Below are 16,153 nucleotides of genomic sequence, written 5' to 3' on the forward strand. Positions count from 1 at the left end.
CTGTGAACAGCCGCTCGAGATTTAAAAGAAATTCGCTGCGTCCGAAAGGAATGAGCCCACTTCCATGGCCTTTTAGACTTTGGCGCCCTTCTCTCCGCTTGTAACTGGTAGAGGACTGATGGAATCCTTGTTCAGGATATTGGCAGGAACGCAACATTTCCTCTATCATCTCGGAGATGGACAGTTCTGAAGAAACTGAAGAAAACCAGAAGCGAGCGTGAGGATGCAGTGGAAGATCCATCTTTGCCAGCCTCTAATCTGGCTGCCTTCCAGACCTCTCCGACCCTGTCTATCCGTGGTTTTCCTTGACCACTTTCATTAATACCGCGTATATAACCACCGAGACACGCTTACACTCCTCTTTTGAGGGGGCTCCATCTTCCTTGCTACGATCGAAAAACTTCCAGTTCTATTCTGTCAGCCCATTTAGCAATTTCGCTAAGTATTGGTGCTGCTACAGGGTGAGGCTTCTTACCAATGCACATTAGGTCAAATGAGCGTTTTTTCTGTGCAAAAGTGATAAAATCAAAGTGCCGTTTTACTTTTGTTGTTGTTGTTTTTTAATTGGAAATACTCCAAAACAAAGACGCGTGTTTTTTGTTTGTGCTAAATATAGAGTACCGTTACACACGTGTGCGTCAAAGTCAGTCGATGCAAGTCTTTCAACAAATGTGATTGCAAGTTTAGTAGTGGTTGGTCATCTTTAAGAGTGTGTTTATCGAATTGTGGTGATAATAATTCATTAGGGGAAAATGGAAAATAAAGCTACAAGTAAGAATATATGTATTTAATTAACATTGGCTTATATGTATATCGCTATACTTGATAATAATTCATTAGTCTACATAACCTCAAAACTGTAGAATTTATCTAAAACTTTGACTTCTGTAAGCCTTTAAAAATTTTGACCCCATTTGACCCCTTTCAAATTGATAATATAAATAAAGTAATAAATAATGAGTTATTTGCATTTTGTTTAAACTGCTATTCTTTGCGTTTAACGAGTGTTATCTATTTTTGTTTAGGAAGCCTCTGCATAAAAAAAGCTGATTTGTTTGATATATGGCGAAAAGAATGCACAAAAAAAGGAAAGTTTGATGCTGTTTTAAAATATGTAATTGGCAAAATTGAAGTTAATATACTTTCGGATGAAATTGAGAAACATATATCGCAAATATTACATTTTTTTTGCGTAAAATTGGCAACAAAGTGGGAAAAATCTCACAGAAACATAAATACCTTTAAAAAACAAAATGAAGCGTGGCTTAATACTGAAACAAATTTTGTGCTATATGAAATTTCTAAAAAAGCACCACCTACCACTGTTGGACGTCCACGTCTGCCATTCAGCGCCAAATCAGATTTCGGAAAAAGAAAAGAAGCCGCAGACCTATCAGCTGAAAAAGCTGATACTAATCTTCTAGTTCGCGCAGCAGCAACATCGGCTCGTACACAAGGTGATACTGATCTGGCTGCAGTCCTGAAAGAAAGCATGGAAAGTCCAACAAGGCCATCAAAAATGCGGAAATTTGTTAACGAGGATCCCAAAAAGCCAATTCCTTATTCAGCGGATGAGGCTTTAGCTTTTCTTCTTGAGCATAATTTTTCAAAAGAGCAGTATAATGCAATACGCGATGGAAGCAAAAAAAGGAACAGCGACATATATCCTCATTATAACAAAATTGCAGCCGCAAAATTAAAATGTCGACCTGAGGGTATAGAAGCAAGTGAGACCCTAGCCAAAGTTCCGTTGCGAAATATTTTACAACATACGGCTGAAAAAATTGTTGATATGCAAAGAGAAGTGTTCCAAGCTGTAATGGAAGCGGAAAAGACAAATTTTGTAAGCTCTGAATTGATATTAAGCTACGGATTTGATAGTAGCACTGGTCAAGCTCAATTTAAGCAAGCATTTAATGAGCCAGGTTCGTCAAATAGCAGCGATAGCTCCCTATTGGCTACAACAGTCATTCCCTTAAGGTTACTGCTCTCATCGGGTAAACCAATTTGGAACAACCGCACACCGCAGTCTGTAAGATTTTGCCGTCCCATTAAACTGGAGTACATAAAAGAGACAAAAGAAGTGGTTTTAAAGGAGCACCTGAAATTAAAAAATGAGATTAATGCCTTGAAAACCCTAACAATATCAATTGGTGATGGAAAATCTGTGGAAGTATCCTTTAAATTATTTTTAACACTAATTGATGGAAAAGTTTTAAACATTATAACTGGGACTAGATCAAACCAGGCTTGTTCCATTTGTGGTGCTACCCCTAAAGACTTTATGAACACGAGTAATTACAAAAGTGAAGTATTTCATGCAAAAGAGGAAACCTTAAAATTTGGAATTAGCCCCCTTCATTGTTGGATTAGATTTTTTGAATTTTTATTACATTTAGGCTATAAATGCAAAATACAAAAGTGGCAGATACGAGGAGAAGATAAGTTACCTGTCTTAAAAAGAAAAGTAGACATTCAAAACGATTTTTGGAAAAAGCTTGGACTTCGCGTAGATATGCCCAGAGTAGGAGGCTCCGGTTCCACAAATGACGGGAACACTGCTCGTCGAGCTTTTACTGAACACACTATTTTTTCTAAAATAACTGATGTTGACGAAGACCTTATATTTCGTTTCAAAATAATTTTGAGTTGTCTATCCTGCGAGTTTGAAATCAATTCAAGCAAATTTGAAATATATTGCTTTCAAACAGCAAAACGTTTTCAGGAGCTATATCCCTGGCTGCCAATGAGTTCTACAGTCCATAAAGTACTAATACATTCAAGAGAAATAATAGAAAATACTGCACTTCCCATGGGGTTTTTTGGAGAACAAGCTGCTGAATCGCGACATCAAATATACAAAGCCGATAGATTACATCACGCTCGTAGAAACAACCGCACCAATAACCTATTAGACATATTTAATAGGGCTATCGATACATCAGATCCATTAATTTCCACATTTTTTTTAAGTAAACGCATTCAAAAGAGGAAACGTATCACACTTCCTCCTGAAGTCATTGAATTATTATGTTGCAGCGAACCCTTAGAAGATTTTCAACTTAACAACCAAGATGATGAAATTAATGAAACTGAGGAGGAACTTTTTAATTTAAATTTACATAATGAATTAGATTTATGTGATTAACTAATTGTTTCAGTACAAATAAAATTAATAAATGAAACAATGTATTGTTTTCATTAATGGCTGCAAAAGGAGTAATTTTAAATTTTGGTCGTTAGAGGGTTAATTTCCACTTTTTATAATACAGTTACTCCTGCTTCTGAAATCCTTACAGGTTTTGGTTTGAATAGCATATATTTGTAATCGTTATTAATTTTGCACAGAAAAAACGCTCATTTGACCTAATGTGCAATGAAAGATTCTCCCTCTGACCTCTGTCTCTTTACTGTTCGTTGGTACTCATTCGAGCCCGCTGAATACCAGCTGCTACTGTAACGAGCCTTTATTTTTTCTGCCATGGTGCGGTCTGACTTCAGCTTCTTAGCCACTGTTGCCTACTTTTTAAGTCCGACTTTTAGCATTTCCTGTGGTCCCCGAGCCCATCATGAACCTTGCAGAGATTCCTCTCCTCGTACTTCCACCCTGCTTACGTATCCACTCGACAGATTTTTGTTGATTGACTTCCCTCTCTAGAGGTCTTCCCGTTCCATAGGCCGTGAAGGTCCCAGATCATTTACTGTTACCCAGAATACTTAGCGTGAAGACGACGTACCTTATATCCGGATAGAAGAGACGGATACAAATAGACTATAAAACTTATTAAAAGAAAGCCCTCGAAACAAACATTATTTTGGTGTTTCTTTCCTTAGAACTTAAGATTTAAGATGATTACCTATATGAATAAGCTTTTATCTCATGAAAAACTGCTTTCTTTTTTGGGAATCGTGAGTTTTTTTCTCGGCCAAAGTAAAAAAGATGCACTTTTAAAAAGAGTTTCATATAAACTTTTCTTTAGTTATTTGAAAGAAAGATCTTTTGTTACTTTAAAGAGTTTGGAACTGGATTTACATATCTACATCTGAGCCTATATAATCACACATGTATAGTTATGTATATTAATGTCTATCCGTCCATGGCGCACCGGTACTTATGGTTTCACCTAATTGATGTATGCGATCATAATGACGCTAATGCCACGATATCACTAGAGTTAGATGACACCATGAATTTCTTCACGCCCGTGCACAGTCGCTATATGTAAGTACACTACGCATTGTCTGCTGATAGTAAGGCATGGCGACGACATTCAGTCTTCATAGTCGTAATTTATCGCATTCATTCAACGAGCGGTAAAACGGTGATATGCTGGTGCGGTCGTTGTCGTCGAGATTGCTTTCGACAGCTGCCTTCGATAGCTGAGTGCCGCAAATGCTATGCGTGTATGTACTATATTATTGACGACATGCGAGCATTCTACACAAATAGGGGCATGAATACGAATATAATATAGTCAAAAGTTACTGACAGCAGCGCCACTTTATCCTATAGAATACTGGTTGTCGCAGAGAGCTGGAGAGAGTGAAAGAGAGCGTGTAGTTGAAAAACGAACACGAGAGAGAAAATGCGACGCATGCGCTGTTAACTCTATTGTCTATTGCTGAGGAGAGTTCTTCTCAGAGATATGTATTAAATATTATTATTAAGTTTGAAAGACGTTTTGGAGAGAATATCCCTGTAAAAGATTTTTTTGCTAAATATTAGCAAATCATATTAGTTTTTTGCATGTTATACTTTTGTCCACATATAACTATTTCAGCAGTATCAAAAAACGATACGAAGATGTGTGGCTCATGATAATGGTATACATATATTGGGTAGTCGAAAAAGTATTTTCGTATTTCTAATCAAACTTCAATTTGTCTTTTTATATTTATACTAGAAATAAATAAAGAAATATGTCGACCACTTTTTACAATTTTTGCGCCAGAGACATTATTCCAACACCGTGTAAGACTTTCATCAGTGTAAAATGAAATTTCAAAATTTCCAGAACGGAAGCGAGCGAACCATTGTTGTGCTACACAAACTGATACAGCATCGTCTCCGTAAACTTTACCAGTTTCATTGGTGGCTTGCCTGGTGTTCTTCTCTTTTCAAAATATTCAAAATACAGCGAATTTCTTCATTATTTTCACTCACTTTGAACAGCTGTAATTTTTTTCAACTTCCCGAATTTAATTTTTTTTCGGTTAAATGAAGCTTTGAATCTCATGTTTAAAATACTATATAGTATGACACAATGTGATTGGTAGCATTGGAGATATACGACTGCAACGCCATCTATTGACAAAATACGAAAAGACTTTTTCGACTAAGCAATAAATAAAAATTATATCAGAAGATAATGCTTTTTTATTTATTTTTTCTGTGTATACTTATATGTAATTTTCACTGTTGTTGTTAGGTATTCCTTGGAGGGATATTACGAGCTCTTAGCTTTTCAATTCAAGGCAGCATGCTGAAAAATAAAATATCTGAAAATCGGTTGTATGTGAGATATGTCATATAGTTGTCCGACCTGGTCGATTTCGACAAATGATCAGTAGAATGTTAAAATGCACCTATGTATTAAATTTCATTCAGATATCTCAAAAACTGACGAAAAGAATGTTTTATAATACCAAAAAAATGAACTTAACCTAAAAACGGCTTTAGATCCATAGTCTTTTGGTCAAAATCAAATATATATTATATAGCGAATAATTTTGTATTATTTTATAATAGAAACGAAAAATTTCCTTTATGTGTAGTGTCGGTCTAACCATTTTTATTTGAACATAAATAATTATTATATGAAATTAACAGCAACCATTTTTTGCCTCCATACAGCAATTATATACGAACACTTGTCCCCTTCACAAAAACTGTTATAATCAGTGTGCTTCTCCTGATAAATTCCCCTGCAGGGATAAAGCCCCAAACATCCACTTTTAGCGCTAAGAAATATCCCTGCCGCATTTCAACACCGACCAGCAAATTTCCCATTTTATCACCTGTCAATATTTCTCACACAGTTCTTGCTGAAATTGCTGCTGTGAATATACTCTGAATATACGTAAGTACGTGTATGTATGTGTGTGGTTGACAAGAACACGGCGGCGCACAATGCACATCCTTAGATGCCAATAAAAGTATCCGAACAGTAAATTATGGCGCTGCTCATGCATTTGAACTCGCAAACACCGGGTCAGCACACGCGCCAGCTTAGCTGCTACAAGTCAAGTATGGTTAGAGCAACATTGTCGACATCAGCAACACTGTAGCGGCGGCAACGCAATGCTGATAAGAACAGTCGAAAATATGTATGCATGAGGGTGTATGTGTGTGTGTGTATGCTGTGGAGGTGAAAATATCGCCACCCAAAATCGCAGGTGTGAGGGCTGCACAGCAGAGGCGGGTAATGTTTTGTGTATTTAATTTTCCACCGCCAATTTGCGTAGCGCAGCGCCGTGTTCTCTGATTCAAATTGGAGACTTGCGTATGTATATGTGTATATACTTGGGTATGCATGTTTGTATGTATGAAATTATTCGCAATGCTCGTACCGGCCAGACTTGCCGTCAGCGTTGCTTATGCTTGTCATATACTTGCCATTTGTGTCTGTTATTTGTTACCTGCTCGACCTGAATGCACGATAATGCCAACACCTCGCTATTACTGGGCTATAAACAAACTGCTGGATGCCTACTTAGCACATGCACATGCAAAGGTACACAAGCAAATACGAATACTCTCATAAATATTCTAGTATTCCCATGCATACATACACAGATATAAACAAAGATTGCTTGTATTCTCGTGCGACCTGCTCCCATGTGTCCTGTTCTACATTCGCTGTCGATAACTTAGACATTGCGCCCACAACTCGCCGTCACGTTATTCTCCTTCCGCACCTATTACCTGACATTACCACCGAAAGCATTTACGACAGCTCACGGCGCTTCCGCGATCGTCCCTATTCAGCTTACATTGGCCACGTCTCGAATCGGAGTCGAGTTGAGTTCAATTCTGTTGAGTTAAGTTGACGCATTTGTACGGCTCCATTATGTTGGATTGACATTTTGAAAACGTTTTCATCAATCAAGTGATTTTATATGCCACGGTGCTGTGAAAGTGATGAGCAAAGTGGCAGAAACTGGGTTGGTCGTTGGCTTTGGGAGTGAAAGGTGGAAAAGACAGACAGTTTTGAACGTTTTATAAAGTTTTCGCATATTTGTGTTCAACTGCAGCACTTTTTTCAGTTCAAAGTTTTTTTTTCATGTTGAGTTTTCTTGATTGACACTCTAATCCTCTAAGCGATAGATATTTTACTTGCATCTTCAATACTCTAAAAGTCGAATGGTTTGTTTGCGTTTTTCCATTGGGCTTTGCTTTACCTCAAAGCTTTCTGCTGGAAACCTCGCTAATTATTAGAGACATTTTTTCTAGGTTCGGTAAGGCTTGGGTTGTTTTTTAATATTATTGTATAAGGCTTGGGAAGAAACTATTTGTTTATATCGAAAAAAATTGTAAAGTCTAAAGGAATGTTGTCCCAGTTTACTCAAATGATGAATTAGTTGATTCCTCACATTGAATTTTAATATACTTCTCAATTGGGGCTTTGATTTTTGTCTTTTGTTTTCAATATTAATAATAAAGGAATTGCTTGGGTAGATATGTTAGATAAGTCATCTTTTTCAAAAGATTTTACTTCAACACATTTATAGAAAGGATTTTTCCATTGTACCTTTTTACACTTCATCAAAGCAAAAAAAATACTCACTATCCAAGAATATTTTCATAAACCGAAATTTTCAAATCACTTGCTGCTTCACACAGTTGATAGTTTGAGTGCTGCAGAGCTCTCGACGACTTTATATGTTATCTACTATACTATATGTTTGTGCATTTGGTGTGGCTGTGTTTTTCTTCCTGTGCGCAGAGTAAACGATATTTATTTTCAGACATTTAATTTTAGCTCAATCTCATTTTTTACCACCCACTCAATGCCTCAAAGGCAATACGTTTTTTGGCATGTTAAATAAAATATTCTCAACTACACCATAAAACACACATACTACTATACATGTATATAGATATATGCAGATATTTTTAGCTTGTGGACTTATGTGCGCACTGACGGGTGTTACCTTGTGTCTATTAGCTCCCTAAAAGGCACAAATTAATTCTAATAAGCAGGTGTGTCGATGTGCTTAGTGTGATTGATTTTATGCACATGATGGAATAGGTGAATTACACATATGTTTTTTTTTTTTTTTTTTTTATAGTAGGAGGAAGCATCGAAAGCCGGAGTGCGGGACTTTAATCCGCTAAACCTAACCTACTCCCACCTTATGTCTCTCCCACGGGACCACTGGACAAAGTATTACTTCATGGGAGAGAAGAAGACGTTTAAGTCTCCTCTATTGCACGGACTGACTGACGCCTAATCTGTTCTAATTGTCTCAATTTTGTCATAATTTGATTTGCCGCTTCACTGACTGCTTTCCACTTTACAGAGGACTCGCACATAAGTGCTGTCAAATTTTCCACCGTGATACTACCTCCAAGGGTGGTTTTCAGCTTTTCCCTTATGCTTGAAAACCGAGGGCAATAAAAGAACACGTGTTCAGAGTCTTCTCTACACTCTGAACACGTCGGACAGTATGGACTAAAGTCATGACTATATTTGAAAAGGTAGCTTCTGAAGCAACCATGCCCACTGAGTATTTGGGTAAGATGGAAATCCAGATCCCCATGTTGTCTACCTATCCACGAGTGTATGTCCGAAATCAGTCGATAGGTCCACCGTCCTTTGCATGAAGTTTGCCACCGTTGCTGCCACATTGCAATGCTTTTATTTCTCTCTTCTCTTTTTGCTATGGTAGACGTCTCTGATAAATTATATATTCGCGCGAATTCGTCTCCCTGGATGTCAATCGGTGCCATACTGGCTAATACCTCGGCGGCGTCATTTGAAATAGTTCGGAAGGCACTTATGACTCGTATTGCTGAAAGCCTATGCACTGTGTTAATTGGTCTACTATATGATTTTGTTTCTAGCGCCTGTATCCATATTGGAGCCGCATACAGGATCACTGAACTTATTGCCTTAGCTATTAAACATCGTCGGCTGGAACGAACACAGCCTTTATTAGCCATCATTCTAGATAACGCATTATATATTTTATTCGCTTTACGTGTCGCATTCTCCAAGTGTTCTTTGAACTTGAGCCTTGAGTCCACTATTACCCCAAGATACTTCAGCCGCGGCTGTGAAGTAATCTCACATTCTCCTATGGTTAACGATATGTTCTCTTCAATTTTCCTAGAGCTTATCAGCAATACTTCTGTTTTCTGCTCAGCCAGCTCTAGACTCATGGTAGTAAACCATCGGCATAACACATATGTACGAGTATATGTATACATACCCACTCATGCAAGAACCAATTTTTAAAAAAGCTTCAGCAAAGTTTGTATAAACCAAATAGTTGCTTATTTTAAGATGATTTTCCGAAAATTTAATTTTTGTACTTTTAGAGCAGCTTTTTCGTGCTTAAAATTAATGCCGAAGTTCTTAGCTTATCCGAAAATTAAATTGAATCTGGTGAAAGTCATATTGTTGTCTTAAAAGACATTTAAATAGTGGTGTTAAATATGGCGCTGATTTTCTGAAAAGTGAATACAATGGCGAGTTCAGTGCTTTTAGAGAGGTGAGTCTGTTTGCATTATTTCTCCCAAAAGCAAAATACAGCATGAAATTTCGAACAGCACTGTGTAAAAAGTGGGCATAGTTATGGTAGAATTGGAAGTTTTTACTCACCTTCATCTAATTTTGCGAATTCTACTCCAGCATTTCGTACCTTAGCATTCGATATTAGAGGTGTCCGGCCGTATGAGTAATATTTTCAACTCTAACCGTCTCACTTTCAGCCTAGAGAAATTTTTCACATTTTCTGTGTAATCATTTTCTTTCATTCAATATACATAATACATATACATATAATGCACTATTTTGTGTGAGATTATTTTATGCGTGTAATATTTCATTCTACAATTGAATCTTACAATTGAATGAGTGCGTCGTTGCGTATGCGCAATATTATGTGCGTGGTCGGCATATGAATAGAAAATTTCTTAAATATACATTTCAATTATATGAATTTGGAGTCAAAAAGCGAACCCTGTCATTTTATGTTCACGTTTTCCTATAATTAGGGAATTAGCGACGTTAAAGAGGAAACCAATAATCAATAATCATAAGGACTTACTTGACTTCCGAACAGAAAACAATTTTTAACTACCTACTGACTTATACCTACAGAGTACTCCAACCGAGATCTATCACAAGTGCATCGAATGTGTACGCATTTTCACAATTTATATAAAAAATCTGCACTTAAGATTTTTAAATATGCGCCATCTACTTTTAAAGGTAGAGATTTGGTAGGGCTCTTTTACTCTCGTTGCGAGTACTTTCCTTGCATATCTGCATTGAATGCCAACACAGATACTTTTGTAGTCACAAATGTAGCTGCAACCATTTCGGTAACAATGAAAGCTTGTTGCAAATTTTGCGGTTTGTTCGAAGACAATAATAATTTTTACTTCCGTCTTGCTAAAGCGAAAAAGGTGAGCACAAGCAGTACAAAAACAACTTGTGCTAGCTGATTATTTAGTTCCATTTCGCTTTGTAAGAAGCACAGCCACCCACTGGGCATTCGCTTTTGTCCGTTTGTGAGCGTTTTTTTCTGCGCCGTTTAAGCACGCGAAAGGAATGTGACGTTTTAAAATGTTAGCGGCGGTGACAAAGGCCGAAAAAAGTCGCTAAAAGTCTGTATTTACATTGTAATATTTTAGCTTTTCAAGCGTTTACTAGCTGCCCGTTTCCTGCTTTACAACGTTTTTTTGCCATGCTGCGGCCAGTCCATCTTGTCCTTGGCTGGCCGACTTTGCAACTCTTCTTTCGTTTGAGTGAACTTCCAGTGCCGTGAGTCCAGCTGGCAACCGGCTACCTTGCGCTCTTTCCGCTCTCCCCGCCTGTGTTTTCCTTTATCGTCTTTATTTCGCTACTAAACAACAACAACATCATTTTGTTTTTGGCTGCAAAAGTTTAGTGGCATAGAAAAACGCTGAGGTGAATTGTTTGGGTTTTTGCAAGGCGTTTACAGGCGGGGTAGCAAGCGCACGGCAAATATAACAAAGGCAAAGTAGTTATTTAAACTTTCCGGTTAATTTTTGGTTGCATAATAAAAGCATTAAAATCAAGGTTTTTGATTTTTCGACAGGCCGGCTGCCTAACGGTCGGCGCTTTTCAACTTTATTTTGTTGTTGCCACTTTTTCTTGGCAATTTTCAAGCGGTCCCGACATTGTTGTGCGACTTTGTGTGGATTTTGGGTTCGCTGCTTTTTTTTGTTTTTGTTTTTGTACTTACGGAAGGCTTTCAAAGCACCAGTGTTATGATTTGTTGCTTTTGTTGATATTTAAATATGCGTAATTGTGTTGCTTTAGCTTTTTTTTGAAACTTTCGCTTGCTTTTTTTTCGCTTTAACCTTGTTTTCCTTTGTTTCAATTGGCTTTTATTAGTTACCGCATGGGAAGCAGGGTCGAGCACTTTGCCACAAATTTAATGATACCCTTACTTCAGACATTACCGTTTGTTGGTTGGGCGCAATAAAAAATAACTTTGATTGAATCGTAAATGACGCCAAATGAAGGTGATGATGGCGAGCAATTTACAGCGGTTTTTATTGACTTGCAGCAAAATGTGGTTAGAAAATGTTAAAATATTCATTAGAAGTAAGTGAGTTGTAAGCACAAACATGTATGAAATGTTTGAACGTATATGGAAGCTTAGAAATAATTGTTTAAGTCGAGCCCCGTAAGTTAAGTGGGTGAATATTTTCGAAAACTTTAATATTATTTTTACCTTCCAAACATTTCCTATACTCTACAGTACTTACTATGCGTACCCCAGTGTTCACTTGATTGCAGGTGGGGGCGTATGAGTGATATTTTCTTATCTGACAACACTGGTCGTTACGATTTTTGTGTTTAACTTCTGCATGTTAAATTTCAGTTTCTCAGACACCAAAACATTATGTTCATATGGGCAAACTTTAAGTGCTAAAACTAAAAATTCCAGTGTTTCTTAATGTCTAGAATCAGAATTTGAGCATGAAAACAGTAACCAAAAAAATATATTGTTGACCGGTGTAATTCAAATCTAATTTTAGTTATGAACTATGAACTACTATGAAATTAGATGTTTTTTCATAATGAGTTAGCAAACATATATCATTACACTAGTGTATTATTTGGGCGGTGCGTATGAGTAACTTTATTTGTTAGCTATACATAAAAAAAATTATATAATATACGTTAAAAACTAGTTAACTAAATGCATTATTTTTACTATTTATTGGATACTTTTTTTATCGCGAAACGTAACTGACAGTTTTCTTCGATTGCAGGAGCGTGGCGCATCATGAGTTCTTGCCACAGGGAAGAACGGTCAATAAGGAATATTACCTGCAAGTTATGCGCAGAAACGTCCGGATTTGTGGAAGAACAAAAATTGCCTTTTGCACCACGATAACGCCCCTGCTCACACATGGTTGCTTGTGCGCGACTTTTTGGCCAAAAACAACACACTAATGATGCCGCAGCCACCGTATTCCCCAGATTTGGCCCCCTGTGACTTTTTCTTGTTCCCTAAACTGAAGAGGCCCATGAAAGGACGATGTTACGCTTCTCTTGACGAGATAAAGACGGCATCGAAGGAGGAGCTGAAGAAGATAAAAAAAATGATTTTTGAAGTGCTTCGAAGATTGGAAAAACCGTTGGCACAAGTGTATAATATCTCATGGGGATTATTTTGAAGGGGACAAAATAGATATTCATGAATAAATAAATAATTTTTGAAAAAACACAAAATTCGCGATACTTTTTGAACACACCTCGTATAACCTGGCAGCCGTGGAGTAGGTTCGAGGATATGATTTAAAACTCGTTAAATTATACTTTTTTAAATGGTAGAATGTAATTTTTAAATTCTCAAATGATACTGGGTGACTGTGTCCATTTACGGATTGAATGTCACTGAATGAGGGCATGGGATATCGTGAATCATAGAATATATTGGAATGGCACATAACATGAAAATTTGTCTTTATTCCCATTTATATTATATTGATGAGTTTCAATGGCTCAATTTACATCAGTATTTGTCTCCTTCATTCATATATCTTCTTCTTAAGGGGTTATATCCACTTGTAATTTTCAAAAAATCGATTTTTTTTCATTTTTTGAATGTACATATATTCAAGAATATTCTCTGAAAATTTCAAATCGATCCGACAATTAGTGTCGGAGATATGAGCGTATTACTAAGAACGTTTCCGAGCGTTCGAAAGTAGGCGGAGCACGTAAATCGTAAATCGTTCCCGAAACTTTAAACGCGTTTATCTCAAAACCGTGTTTTCAGAGTCGGTGAGCAAAATTTCTCCGAAACCGCTAAACCGATCGGTTTGAAATTTTCACACGACTTACTCAGATATATTTTTCAGGTAATGATCGAAGGAATAAGAATTTGGACAATAATTTCGATTTTTTAAGCCACTTTGAAGTGAAAAATTTTCATGAAAAACTGAATTTTTTTTCGAACCGTCGCCATTTTGTCAAAAATCAAAATTTTGACTAGACCTTCGATCATTACCTGTATTTATTTATCACAAAACTAAATATTTTTGGTTTTTGGTTTTCAGATAATTTGGACCAGAGATATCTTGCTCACCGCCAAGCACCTTTTTTTGGACGTCTCTCCGCAGATCATCTACAGGATCTAGGAAATCCAATATTTTTTTAAATAAACCGCTGATTTGTAAAGTACATTAAATTCTGTTTAAGTACATTTTTTTCATTAATGTATAAAATAAAATGCCTCTTTGGAAAAAATTCACAAAAAAACGCGTTTTTTCTGCCTCGCAAGTGGATATAACCCCTTAAGCGGTCAGTAGGGTAATCTTTTTTTCAATTTTTGTTTTTTTTTTGCATTTTCTGTTCCTTATATTCTTAGAATTTATGTAGAAACCCACTTTACCATTGGAAGGTTTCGAAAAAGGCCCAAAAATAATAATACCGCTCGACGTTCGGAGGCGCACGGAGTGCATACCTCAAACTTTAAACGTGTTTTTCTCAAAACACACCTTTTTAAAGAAATCGTGTCCGCCAGTGAAAAAGCGCATCTCATTCACACAGCCATTTCTTCGACAGATGTCCTCAAAAAATTCCGAAAAAATTATTTATATACTTAATGATATACCTCATGATATGTGGAAACAGTTCTATTGTAGAATAAAAATGTTTATAAAAAAAAATATCAAAAAACAGGGCAAATTACCCTACTGACCGCTTAAACATTTTTACTTTTGGCTACCTAGAATTTAAAAATTTTCAGTGAGGTAATCTGCACATAAGATATATTAAATAACTGGTATTAAAGTTGAAAAGTTTATTATTGTGAGAAAATTTACTCTTTGACTCTAATTTCAACAATTAATTTCAATAATTCCATATGCTATCCACTCAAGTGCTTCAATCCAGTTATAAAATTATTTTTTCTATAAGTTGCGCAAATTCATTTCTCGGAATAAATACTTACACTGAAATTGAATTTATGGAAAATTCAGTTTCGAGCTCAATACAGTTCACATTTCCAAAGAAAACAACAAACACAGCCGCACAAAACTTGAGCTGTTGTTTGCAACAAAACTTCCAAAACGCGCATACCGAAGGCAAAAAAGAGCAAATTATGAAATTTCCAAAAAGTAGCAGAAAAAATCGACAAATTCCGTTTGCTGAGCATTGAACTCGGCCGGCGATTTTCGCTGCAGGCCAATGCATAGCTGTGTAGCTGTGTGGGAAATGTCTAACTCGCCGGCGACCTCCTTCAGTGCAATTTGTAGTGCAATCCCCATGGAATTTATACAAAGTCTGAACATCAAATTGAACAACCATAGCTGCAACAAACACAACACAAACTACGGCGAACCAAATGCATTGATGGCAATGAACGGAGCGCAAGAGTTGGGTGTGCAAAAAAAATCGCCACACGGATAACGAATTTGAGCGCAAGTGATGGAAAAAATGGCGATATTATGACGATTTGATGATGTAAACAGTGGTCGGTAATGCAACAGTGCTTGCGGCGGTATTAGAGCAGAGCTTTGCCAGCGTACGATTGGTGTTTGTGTTATTGTTGTGGCTTCCACGAGAGATAAGCTGTTGTTGTGGTTGTTGTTGCTGTTGTTGCGCGTAGCAACTTAATGCCCTGACTAGCCATTTTCCGCACTTTTATTACAACCATTCTGAATGGTGTGGCTAATGATGTCGGCGATGGCAACGAAAAACGTTGGCGATGGGGAAAAGAAACCAAAACGAAATCGTAATAAAACGGTTTCACAAGTACCGTGAAAAAAACGGTTAACGATCAAAGAATATCGAACATGAAAATAAAATAAGTAATCATAAAGTAATTGATAATCAAAGGGAATTACATTAGAGTGCCACTACAGGATGGCGGTGGCAGCGAAACGGCAAAGTGCTTCAATGTAGCACTTGGGTTGCCACGCTCCCATTATCGCTGTTGTTGTTGTGTGTTTATTTATTTTCTTTTCGTTTTGGTGAAAATCAATAATCAATTGCGTGGCGCAGCAAAGGTCATTAGGAAAGTTGCAAATGTGTCTCAAGTGGCATGCAACCACCTGAAAGTTTTCAGAGCATTGCGCTTAATGTTTTGTGCTTGTGTGCCCCAGCTGTTGGCAATCGCACATCTGTAGCACACGCTGCGCGGGCATTGTTAACATTATTATTAATACTTTTGCCCTGCCTCCATGTGTGGCGCGCTCGCTGTCAATAATGATGAGTGCATGAAAACTTTTGACTACAGCTAACGCACCAAGCATGCACACATGTTAGCACTTGCCACATATTTTGCCTTTCCAGAAACCATAATTCCCATCGTTAGTGCCTTATGTGGGCGAAGCTTCCACCGCGCGCTCATAATTTAAATTGCATACATGAACTGCTGTAAGCTAAGCTTGAAATTTGTGGAGTGGCATGATCGACGCGGCACACATTGACGCCCG

General features: G+C 37.2%; 1 protein-coding gene across 1 annotated transcript; it reads left to right on the top strand.

The window, feature by feature from the left end:
- Positions 1-474: 474 nt before the first annotated feature.
- On the top strand, positions 475-3,379 carry LOC125776435 (uncharacterized). The gene is made up of 2 exons (XM_049448301.1): positions 475-771; positions 1,026-3,379. Exons 1-2 carry the CDS (start codon positions 753-755, stop codon positions 3,146-3,148), a joined length of 2,142 nt encoding a protein of 713 aa, XP_049304258.1. The 5' UTR covers positions 475-752; the 3' UTR covers positions 3,149-3,379.
- The last annotated feature ends 12,774 nt before the right edge of the window (positions 3,380-16,153 follow it).

The sequence above is a fragment of the Bactrocera dorsalis genome, chromosome 2, assembly GCF_023373825.1.
Source record: "Bactrocera dorsalis isolate Fly_Bdor chromosome 2, ASM2337382v1, whole genome shotgun sequence".
Lineage (NCBI taxonomy): Eukaryota > Metazoa > Arthropoda > Insecta > Diptera > Tephritidae > Bactrocera > Bactrocera dorsalis.